The sequence below is a fragment of the Ipomoea nil genome, unplaced genomic scaffold, assembly GCF_001879475.1.
Source record: "Ipomoea nil cultivar Tokyo-kokei standard unplaced genomic scaffold, Asagao_1.1 scaffold2494, whole genome shotgun sequence".
NCBI classification, from domain to species: domain Eukaryota; kingdom Viridiplantae; phylum Streptophyta; class Magnoliopsida; order Solanales; family Convolvulaceae; genus Ipomoea; species Ipomoea nil.
Window position 1 is genome coordinate 1,954,643 of NW_017618922.1, and position 12,263 is coordinate 1,966,905.

The 12,263-nt window shown below is 30.5% G+C and overlaps 1 protein-coding gene across 2 annotated transcripts; it reads right to left on the reverse strand.

Moving 5' to 3' along the window:
- Positions 1-1,531: 1,531 nt before the first annotated feature.
- Positions 1,532-6,180, reverse strand: LOC109153534 (glutamine synthetase, chloroplastic). Of its 2 annotated transcripts, none has more exons than XM_019301395.1 (14): positions 5,940-6,180; positions 5,130-5,396; positions 4,694-4,733; positions 4,497-4,600; positions 4,361-4,409; positions 4,149-4,255; positions 3,727-3,814; positions 3,318-3,446; positions 3,145-3,219; positions 2,803-2,856; positions 2,668-2,705; positions 2,401-2,560; positions 2,225-2,285; positions 1,532-1,950 (listed from the first exon to the last, which is right to left on the reverse strand). In XM_019301395.1, the coding sequence occupies exons 2-14, from the start codon at positions 5,378-5,380 to the stop codon at positions 1,811-1,813; spliced, it is 1,296 nt and encodes a 431-aa protein (XP_019156940.1). In that variant the 5' UTR covers positions 5,381-5,396; positions 5,940-6,180; the 3' UTR covers positions 1,532-1,810. The 2 variants fall into 2 exon arrangements, with proteins under 2 accessions (XP_019156940.1, XP_019156939.1); XM_019301394.1 differs by having other exon boundaries at positions 5,130-5,404; positions 5,940-6,173.
- Positions 6,181-12,263: the final 6,083 nt, after the last annotated feature.

Genomic DNA, 12,263 nt, shown 5'->3' on the forward strand with positions numbered 1-12,263 from the left:
CTTTGCCCAAGAAAACATACCTTTGTTTGAAGCATTCTTTGTGGTTTTTTCAATTAAACAAAAATCTGTTTCTTTAGTTCAAAGTAATGGCTGGAATTGGATTCTTTTAGAACAGTTTTTAGTTTGCATCATGAAGAGGAAAGGAATCCTATTGGCCTCACCAAGATGTAAAGTTAATTTTAATTTTAGTAAATTTAAAAATGCTTGAATTATTACGAAAAAACATATTTGGAGGAACCCATACAATTAGTCAATTACCAAGTAAATTTTGGACACCTACATTATCACTCAAATAAAAGTAACTTATTTAAAGTAGCGAACAGTTGTCTATCACTTTATTGTGTCTAATACACTGCCCCTTTCGCGCAATGTAAAATGCACTTCCCTACAGTGGCAGGCAGAACGAGGGGGTCAAGGAGGTCAACTGACCCTCCTCCCTCTTGCAACCCCCTACCCCCACCCACCATCATTATTTTTTTTTTACATCTTTAATTTTCTTCCAAATAACATCTTCCAATTTTTTTTTTTTAAAGTTATGCTATATATTTTCTATTTATATGCATTGTATAGTCACCACTAGAATTTTTTTTTTTTTTTTTTTGAAAACACCACTAGAATTTAATTTAATTTTGTTGTTATTTTAGAATTAAATTTAGGTTATGTTCATGAAAGCTTTTCATAATTTAATTATCAAACCGTTCATTTAGATGATGGTTGGTAGGGTAAATTATTTTTGGTATCACAATGTTAAATTCTAGAGATCTAACTAGTAAATATTCGATCTTCATTTGGATTTAAATATTTTAGATTGATAAGGATTTTTAAGGTTCCCTTACTTTATTGTTTGAAAATAGAATAAATGATGTTACTAATCACACAATCTTAATAGTGTATATGTTGTTCCACCATTGTTAAAACTTGTGAACTAATTATTATAATGGCCTATTAGAGATTTTATATTTATTAATCCTTACTTGCTTTCAAAATATAAATTTCTTGATTCCAAACTCTAAAATTCTGTATTATTATTTATTAGAAAATATGTAACTACATAAAACATTTAGGTTAATAGAAAAAAAAAAATGATAGTTAGATTATTCATTATTATATTTTTTAGTTCCACCATTACTTACTATAATGTATCTTCATATTTGTAAATTTCTTTGGTAGGATGAAATTATATTCTTATTCCCCTATCAAACTCCATAAAATTATAATTTCATGATTTGGTTAGAGGGAATTGCAATTCCCTTCAACTATAGAATTTGTGGAATTGCAATTCAATGGCAAAGGACTATTTTACCCTTATTCTTATTATTATATTATTATTATACAATGACATTTTAGTCTTTATTCACTTCTTCCCTTTCAATTCCACATCATTATATTCATGTCTACCAAAGTAACCAAACAATGTAATTTAAAATTCCACTTTACTCTTTTACCCATAATTCCATCCTCTCAACCAATGTTATTGGTCAAGGATTCTAAACTGAAAAGTAAAAATATTGTCAAATAGATGTGTACAAACTACAAAGAAAAGCATCATAGACTTAATTATTATTAATAAAACTCCAGCAAATTAAAGAAAATGTTCAAACTGAAGTGTCCAAAATATTCATGAAGACAACTTGATTCCAACATCACCTTGTGTCTAAGGAACCATTTGTAAGCACAGCCAAGTGTGTTTTTAAGGAGTAAATAGGTTCCTTATTTGCACAAAGGAATCAAAGAAAAGAGCACCACCAGGTTTCCTTCACTAATATAATAAATCAATCTATTGATGATTCACTTCAAAGTTCAACCCCTTTCAGACCTTCAATGCCAGTTTTTGGGCAGCAAGAGCTTCGGCCTCGAGTGTGGGCTGCCACAGTAGGGTAGTTTCAGCAAGCAACGCGGTCACCACATAGGGATCCATGTTTGAAGCAGGGCGTCGATCCTCCAAATACCCTATCAAACAAAACCAAAGGAATAGCACAAAGCATCGCCTCTATTAGTGTCAATACAAGTGTTTGATGAAGAACGAACGAACGAACGAACATCCCTCTTTCATACAATGGCAATAAGTCATTTCAACGAGTCCCACATTGAAAAAATAAGAGAGAACATATATTTGGTTTATAAGGCCATCAGTTAGACTAGTTAATTGATTGGATTCAATCTTTTAGTGTGGTTTGGCCCATGTGCATTATAGCAGATCTCTACACATCATTTAGAGTCATACCTTTGCCACTCTTCTCGGTATCACGGCCCACACGAATTGAACAACCCCGGTTAGCAACTCCCTGCACATCAATCTCGAGCAAATCAACAAGCAACCAAAGAGAAATCTCAATTTCCAACAAATACCCTATTTCTAAAGAACATCAAGGAGTGAGTATGTTAGAGACGACGAGATACCCAAGAAAATGTGTTGATGCTGGCAGTTTCATGCTTTCCCGTCAACCTTCTCTCATTTCCTTCTCCATAAGCGCTGATGTGATCCCGATGGCGAAGCGAGAGATTCAGAATTGCTTTCTTGATAACTTCAAAGCCCCCTTCCTCTCTCATACTCTTGGTACTGAGTGTAGGAATAATTCATAACATAGTTTAACATCTTCAGACCTAATATCAAATGGCTCCACACGTATAAATTACTAAATATCATACGCATCTATATATATGTACCTGTAATTGGTGTGGCACCCAGCACCATTCCAGTCACCCTGTCAATTCAAATTGCAAAAGGATCAAAATCACCTAACAGTTTTGTACTTTTGTGAAGGGAGAGGGGGTTGAATTTCACCGTAGCAATTAAACTACCTCTATAGGCTTTGGATCAAGTGTGAGAACAACTCCAGCTTGTTCAGTAATTCTCTATAAAAGCATTGAAGACGTACAATAATTAGTATACCAAACAATTGGCTTAGAAGCAAGCATATAGCAAATGTTCATATTAAAACCATAAAACACTTATAGTGCAATGGTCAAGCAACAACTTTTTATTTTTTATGTTTCAATTTGTGTATGAAACATGCTATGTTGCTCAACACCTGAGTAAAATAGAATCATAAAGTCTTGAGGATAGTGTAACATTTGCAAGAATCCAAAGAATGTTCTGCCAAATATACCACATCAGGCTATAGAACGAGGGTGCTATGTTACCTCAAGGATGTATCTAGCACACCAAATATGATCTCCAGCCTCAATCCCGACGCTAGGGCCTACTTGGAATTCCCACTGTGTCAAAGGTATTTTCGGTCAATGTGTTACCAAAAAGGACCCGGAACTGTTGATCAGGTTTTTAAACAAGGGGCAGGTAAAGAGAAGAATATCACCTGACCAGGCATGACCTCCCCGTTGGTGCCACTAATGTTAATTCCAGCATATAAGCAGGCCTTGTAGTGAGCATCTGATATGTCACGGCCAAACGACTTGTCTGCTCCGGCACCACAGTAGTAAGGACCCTAAATTTCCCACAAAAAGAACAATATTTAAATATATTCTCCTATTAAAGCTGATTGTGTCGCAACCTTAAATCATAGAATGATGCACGTGAGGACCCATCCTTAGGTGAGGACGTGAGGACTAATCTAGACCATTAAATCAGAACGATGCACAATGAGATTAAAATAAAATGAACAAATCACATGGATTAAGGAAACAAATCCCTTAAAAAATATAAAGTTAGGGGTAAATCAGTCTTATTAGAAGCTGTGCATTATTATACAAATTGTCATGTATTACCTGAGGACCTGGGTAGCCTCCAACAGGCCAACCCAAGGGCCACTTCACATTTTGCTGCAGTAAGGTGTACTCTTGCTCTATGCCATACCTAGTTATCATTTTCCACAGAAGAGGAGAGTAAAAAAAAAAAAAAAGTCCAGAATCATAAAACTAAAAGTGAGATGCTAATAACGACTGGCGAACTATGCTTTAATCCCACTTTAGCTGGGGTTGACAAGTTTATATTCAAATATCAAGAAAAATGTTTAAATTAGTATTGGATAGTATAGATTATTTCATTCAATGTTAAGTGCCAGATTCTTGGATGGCACATAACAATAATTACAGGTATTATTTTGGGAGGAAGGTTTTGATATCATCTTCCATTGTTTGTATTATCTTAAATTTGTATGATACATAGAAAAAGCTAATAGTAAATTTACCATGGCACTTCTGCTACAACTTTTGGGTCGCTAAAAATTTGAGCAGCCTTGTAGCGTTTGTTTGTTGGAATAGGCTCACCAGCTGGCGTGTATGTATCACAGATGACCTATTTCAGCAATGTATGACATAGCATTAGAAGCAGTAAATATTCACATTAGCAGTAGTGAAATGATTGGAATAACACAATTCAAAGGTTATTTATTATACTCACCAAGATGTTGTTACCTCCACGGAATGGGTCCTTAAATATTGCTTGGGGGCTAAAGGAGGATGTCATTACAAGTCTATCCCAAAAGGTAAGGAAATGATAAAAAGAAAAAAAGAAAAGAAAATGGAAATGAGTTTACTATAGAATAACTTCACTGTCTTCTCCAGGTGCTTGCCCGGTACTTGATCCATCGTAGTTCCACTTTGGAAGCTCGGAAGGATGTTGAACTGGTTTTGAAATGGTCTGAGTATTCAAAACTATATAGTTGAGAACTAAGAAGGATTTAATACGTTTACCACTTTCTTTTCAAGTAAAAATAGAAGCAGCATTGCATACTCGTGATTTACTACGCGTGTCAATTCCAGAGCCACCAATCCTGTGCCATTAATGCAAACATGTAAGATCAATTTTTGCATCAAAATATCCAAGTGATTTCTTGGTCACAACATATTAAAAAGGATGTCCAAGTTGTCAACTACCTAACTAATTATAGTGAGAGTTACTAATTATAGTGAGAGTTGTTGCTCTGCACGGGCTATAATAGCCATGGGTCAAACTACACTAAAAGACTGAATCCAATCAATTAGCTAGTCTAGCCATGGGTCAAACTAGACTAAAAGACTGAATCCAATCAATTAGCTAGTCTAGCCATGGGTCAAACTAGACTAAAAGACTGAATCCAATCAATTAGCTCGTCTAACCCATAGACTTATAAACTCATATGTTTTCTCTTATTTTATCAATGTAGGACTCTTAACAACCTGGAACGTACCAAATGTATTCAGCAATGATCTTATCGGTGTATGGAGTAACGTCCAAATTTAGCAGTTGTTCCATCCGGTTCACGGTGCTATTCTCAGACAGTGCAAACACTCTGAACTTAGCAGAGCTTTTTACTGCAACTCTTTTGTTTGGTTTCATTACAACAGAGCCCCACATCTTTGAAGCCATTGGAGAAGCCTCTGTTGAGCTCTTGGCTATCCTCATTTGCCATTGGGCAGAAGGAGCTAAAATCTGTGCCATATTCACCTATTCCCAACTGAAAAACTTTGAAATAGCAATACTTGATCATCCAGTGAAAGAAATTAAAGCAAAGATGGCTTGATTATTATTATAACTTAAAAAGCCAAATAAACAAATATCCACAACATTCGTCTTTACTATGTTATTTCTAAGAGTTACAAATTATTCCATAACACAAGATTTCCGATGCCCATTTCATTAACTCAAGATTAGTCCAAGAAATAACTATTTCAAAATCTCTTACACTAAGAATCAGAACAAAAAGAAGTGGGTTGGGATCCTCAAATTGCCGTCATTGAAAGATGGTAGCCCTGATGAAACTGCCATTTCATCAGAACTCAAATAGCTCAGTATTCTCCAGATAACCCAAGTAACACACCAAGAAACGGAACAAAAAAGAAGAAAACTGCCCATTTCACCAGAACTCAAGCCAGTCACCGGTGCACGATCGAAATGCGAATATCAAGTGTGCAAGCATCGAAACGCCAAGAAACGCAAAACCCACATTTTGCAGAAAAAAAAAAACAAAATCAAAAGAGTGAGAAAAAGGATCACTTACTGCTGGGAAATGCAGGATAATGGCTGGCTATCGATGGCAGGTGTTGAGAAGGGAGTGGGCAGAATGTATTGTCCGGAAATGTAGCTAAAAATGAAGATTGGGTAGACAGATGGAAAAGGTTTTTTGGCTTTTCCTTAGTAGATAGGGGTGGTTTTTGAGTGGCGGAAAATCGATTTTGGTTTGGCTGCGCCCATTTTGAAGCAGATGATGATGAAGGAATAGCTAACTCTCTCTCGTTCAGTCATTCATGATTTTTTTTAATTATCTTAATTAACAACTACTAGTTCTGTTAGCTGAACATGTGGCCTGTCTGGTTTTTTAATTATCTTAATCCTAGGTATGCGTTAACCACGCCTATTACGATAAAATCCCGTTGTTATTATAAATTTTATAGGCAAAAAAAGGGGTCCAAGAATCACAAGTTGGATGCATGTCAACTTCTACAAGAAAATTTGTTTCATTTATTTTAATTTTGCCTTATGGATATCAACCTCATAATAACCAAAGTCTGTTAGTGTTGTTGTTATTATTATTATTATTATTATTATTATTATTATTATTATTATTATTATTATTATTATTATTGTTATTATATTTTAAAAGTGAGTTGAATTGTAAAGATATTTAAAAAAGCAGTATTGAATTGGAAATGTGATGATTTAAATAGGATTTAAAAGTGATAAAATAATTAGAAAGACGTAGAATTCAAGTAGTTATAAAATAGGTAAAAGGGTCAAATAGGCCCATGTACTAACATTGATTGTTCATCCAACACCATAAATAATGACCTTCATCGAGGCTCAAACCCACCACCTCCCACATAGGGGAGTAACTTGGTACTAATGAACATGGAAAAATAAAATAAAAATAAAATGCTAACATGGTATTTATATGGATGATTTGGATGATTTCTACCCTATTTCATTATAAAATGATTGTACACCATTCTTATTATTGGAACATTGCGGACTTTGCTTGATTATTGGCTAAGCTAGAATTATTACTTTGTCAATTTGTTGGAGATGACATGTAAATGCTTTTTACTACATTAAAATCATTCAAATAAATTGTTACACCATTGATCATTTAAATATGTAAGCAATTAAATCATTTTATTATAGAAATAATTAGGAAAAACTAAGATATAAACTATAAGTCTATGTCAAAGTGTGTATTTTATGTGATATCAATCATAGAGGATTTTATTGAAAAAAAAAATATTGTAAGAGATTTTTATAGAGATAGAACATTTTAGGTCAAGACTGAGTTCTTTTAAAATGTTTTGTAAAGTCAAATCTCTACATTATTATATAATAAAATCTAATACATTCATCAATGAGGTTGAGACAATGTATAAGAGTGAATAATGCCAATAAATGCTAAGGTTAATAACAAATAACATATATGTAATATTATTAAAAACAAATAAAAAAAACTCTCAAAAAAAATAATATATTGATACAAAATAATTTAATCTATATTGATAAAAATAAAAATGAAGTTTAAATTTTAATATTTTAATTTATTCAGATTTTGTTAACAAATAAAATTTTTAAATTTATATTAAATTACAAAATATTATAGACCATAATAAATTAAAATAATATAAATTTATCGTCATTATTAATTTTATATTAATATAAATTCAAAAATTTTTACTTATCAATTTGTTCTAAATTTTATGAAAATTTTCTAATATAACTAATTTTTTTACAAATCTCATTTTATAATAGTATTTAATTATTCTTTACATTAAATTAGCAAGATAAAACAATGGGAAAGTGGTAGTGAATGCTTCCTTTATGAAAGAGCTTAATTTCTATGTAAGCATGTATATATGCATTTATTTTGGACATATTGGTGGTAAAAATAATTAATTTAAATATTTATAAAATAATATATGAGTTGGCATATAAGTATGGTGATGTGGCAAATGATGTTAGTACCATATCATCCTTAATTGTTTTAATTTTAAAAGTAAAATTAAGATAAAAAGATTAAATAGAACAAAACACATAATACATAGACTTCATAGGTATTTTGATCAAACGTAATTAAGCGCTAAAAAGTGCTTGTGGTTAAGCACCTTCTAGTGCTAGGTGATTAAGCACCTGAATGTGCTCTTCAATAAGCACTTCTTAATATATATAGCCCAGCAAGAAATTAACTATAATAAATTTCGTAACAAAATTGTCAATAATTATTAGTTATTTTGGTAGTTACAATATGATTTTAAATTAGATTTAATTGGCATGCTTAATGCTATGATTTTTATGATCTCTTATATAAATACTAGTTTTTTACGCGCATTGCGCGATTGGAATAATGCCCAATGTTTTCTTTTTAAATAAGTACTTTAAAGTATATCAAGGCATGGAATTGTTCATGCATATATAGTTGAATGTTAAATTTGCGTATTTAAATAGGCAATTCTAAGTTTACAAATGCAAGATAATATAGTCAAGATGCATTATAATTGTCAATAAAATAATTGTATAAGAATGGTTGAAACCAAATACGGGACATAAGGGAGAGCAAATAAAAATTAGGGCATAAAATATTAAATATATACTAATATTGAAGAGCTAATTGCTGGTTGCCAAACAATGACATTTTGAGATAGTTTTCCACTTCAATTTGTTGTGTGATTTGAAAAATCTTTTTGTCATTAAATCCCCCAAGTAGTTAATATGATTGACTTAATTATATTTTATATTATTTTTTTATTTTTTAAAACAATTATTATCATCATCATTATTATTATTATTATTATTATTATTATTATTATTATTATTATTATTATTATTATTATTATTATTATTATTAAACTAGTTTTTTACGCGCATTGCGCGATTGCGATAATGCCCAATATATATATTTTTTAAATAAGTACTTTAAAGTATATCAAGGTAAGATTATATTGGAATTGTTCATGCATAGATAATTGAATGTTAAATTTGCGTATTTAAATATATGCAATTCTCGGTCGTTATGGCGGAGGCACTTGCTTGCAAAGAGTTGTTGTCATAGCTTAAGAATCGGGATATCAGGATGGTGGATCTTTTAACAGACTGCTCAGAGCTGCGGAATGCATTATACTCAAGCCCAACGGCTAATTTGTCCTATATTGAGATCATTGTGGATCAATGTAGGAGAGTCATATCATTATTTACACGTTGTTCTTTAAGTTATATTTCTAGAACACTTAATTTTCATGCTCATACTTTAGCTTCGTTAGCTTTCGATCAGGAACAACCTATGTACTGGACTCTATTGCTCAGTTTATCCATTAATACACCACTATTATTACTTTCAAAAAATATGCAATTCTAAGTTTACAAATGCAAAATAATATAGTCAAGATTGATTATAATTGTCAATAAAATAATTGTATAGGTATGGTTGAAAACAAATACCGGACAGAGCAAATAAAAATTAGGGCATAAAATATTAAATATATACTAATATTGAAGAGCTAACTGCTGATTGCCAAACAAGGACATTGCGAGATAGTTTTCCCACTTCAATTTGTTGTGTGATTTGAATACTCTTTTTGTCAATAAATCTCTCAAGTAGTTAATATGATTAGCTTAATTTTTTTTTTTTTTTAAAAAACAGTTGTTATTATTATTATTATTATTATTATTATTATTATTATTATTATTATTATTATTATTATTATTATTATTATTATTATTATACGTACCCTTAGGTCATTTTACATGTTAATCTAAACAATTAATTTTTTCAAATATCTTATTATCAACCGTTGATATAATTCGCTGGTCAAATTCGCTAATATAATCCACTAACGCTAACCGCTAACTGTTGATTGTCAAACAAGGACATTGCGAGGTAGTTCTCACTTCAATTTGTTGTGTGATTTGAATACTCTCTTTGTCAACAAATCCCTCAATTAGTTAATATGATTGGCTTTATTAATTATATATTTTTTTTAATTTTTCATGGTATTAATAAAATACTTGGTAAATAAATATATAGCATTATTTTGTATTATAACTTTGATATTTAATTAAAAAATAGTGCACAAAAAAAGATAATAGACAATGTAGTGAATATAATCAATTGATGAATTTGAATGTAAAGAATTTTTACATTGGAAATATATAAAGACAATATAACTAATAAAATTATTTCTTTTAATTAATTTATTGATAATGAATATTTTTTTTATAAAGACATTATAGGGACAATGTAGCGAATATAATCAATTGATGAATTTGAATGTAAAAAATTTTTATATTGGAGAAAAATAAATACAATATAACTAAATAAATTATTTCTCTCATTTAATTTATTGATAATGATTTTTTTTTTAATAAAGACATTGTAGACATATAATTTTAAATTAAAAAAAATGCATATGTATTGTTTTTTGTTGTAGCTACTAAATTATTTTTTAATTTCATAAGAGTAAAATAGAGTACTAATTGTGCCAACTTTAATTGGGATGGGGTTCGCACCTAAGACATTTCTTATTAAAATGGCACAAGTGTCAAATAAACTCATCTACTACTGCGAAGTACTCAATTCCCACCACGAACTAAATTAAGTGTCAAATAAGCCCATCTATCAGCTAAATTTGTTCGATTGACATTTTTTACAGGTTGCTAGCAGGTTGTCTATCTAATTATTAAAAATAAATAAATAAATAGAATAATTTTTTTTAAAAAAAAAAATGAATATTAGCCACGGCTGTCTGGCGAGGACAGCCGGTGGCTGCCCTTTCACAAACAGCCGTGGCTGTCAACAATGAGGTCCAGATCAGGACCTCATGTTTGAGGTCCAGATCCGTGGCTGTCCGGCTGTCCTTGCCGGACAGCCACGGCTGTCTTCGAAAGGGCAGCCACCGGCTGTCCTCGCCGGACAGCCGGTGGCTGATATTCTTCTTCTTTTTTTATAATTGTTTATTTTATTTATTTATTTATTTATTTTTAATAATTAGATAGGCAACCTGCTAGTAACTTGTAAAAAATGCCAATCGAACAAATTTAACTGGTAGATGGGCCTATTTGACACTTAATTTAGTTCGTGGTGGGAATTGAGCACTTCGCAGTAGTAGATGAGTCTATTTGACACTTGTGCCTATTAAAATCAATGAGTAAGTTAACGGTGAACTAACAGAAATTAACGGAAAATATAATATTTAACGGAAAAGTTAACGGATAATCATATTCATTAATGATAAATTAGGAAATCTTAAGGAAAAATTAAAATCTGATCAATCTGAGATTCATTTGATTAAAAAAATTTGACCGTCATTTTTTCTACCCATTATAGGCCTAACTCTCTTGAGCTCTTATTAGTATAGTAGATATATATGTATACCCTTAGCTCATTTTACATGTTAATCTAAACAGCTAATTTTTTTAAATATATTTTTACCAATCATTGATATAATTCGCTGGTCAAATTTGCTAATATAATCCGCTAACGCTAACCGCTAACAGTTAATTGTCAAACAAGAACATTGCGAGATAGTTCTCACTTCAATTTGTTGTGTGATTTGAATACTCTCTTTGTCAACAAATCCCTCAAAGTATTTAATATGATTGGCTTTATTAATTATATTTTTTAAATTTTTTCATGGTATTAATAAAATACTTGGTAAATAAATATATAGCATTATTTTGTATTATAACTTTGATATTTAATTAAAAAATGATGCACAAAAAAGATAATAGACAATGTAGTGAATATAATCAATTGATGAATTTGAATGTAAAGAATTTTTACATTGGAGAAATATAAAGACAATATAACTAATAAAATTATTTCTCTTAATTAATTTATTGATAATGAATAATTTTTTTAAAAAAAAAAGACATTGTAGGGATAATGTAGCGAATATAATCAATTGATGAATTTGAATGTAAAGAAATTTTTATATTGGAGAAAAATAAATACAATATAACTAATGAAATTATTTCTCTTATTTAATTTATAGATAATGAATATTTTTTTTTTAATAAAGACATTGTAGACACATAATTCTAAATTAAAGAAATGCATATGTATTATTTTTTGTTGTAGCTACTAAATTATTACGGAGTATATTATATTAATTTAATAAGAGTAAAATAGAGTACTAATTATGCCAACTTTGATTGGGATGGGGTTTGAACCTAAGACATTTCTTATTAAAATTAATGAGTAAGTTAACAGTGAACTAATAGAAATTAACGGAAAAGATAATATTTAACGGAAAAGTTATCGGAAAATCATATTCATTAAGGATAAATTAGAAAATCTTAAGGAAAAATTAAAATCTGATCAATCTGAGCCATTCATTTGATTAAAAAA

Coding starts and splice junctions, on each gene's coding strand:
- LOC109153534 (XM_019301395.1), bottom strand. CDS start 5,380: ATGGCACAGATTTTAGCTCCTTCTGCCCAATGGCAAATGAGGATAGCC. Junction 4,734..5,129: donor ATCATTGCTGAATACATTTG/GTACGTTCCAGG, acceptor TTAATGGCACAG/GATTGGTGGCTCTGGAATTG. Junction 4,256..4,360: donor GTGGAGGTAACAACATCTTG/GTGAGTATAATA, acceptor TTGCTGAAATAG/GTCATCTGTGATACATACAC.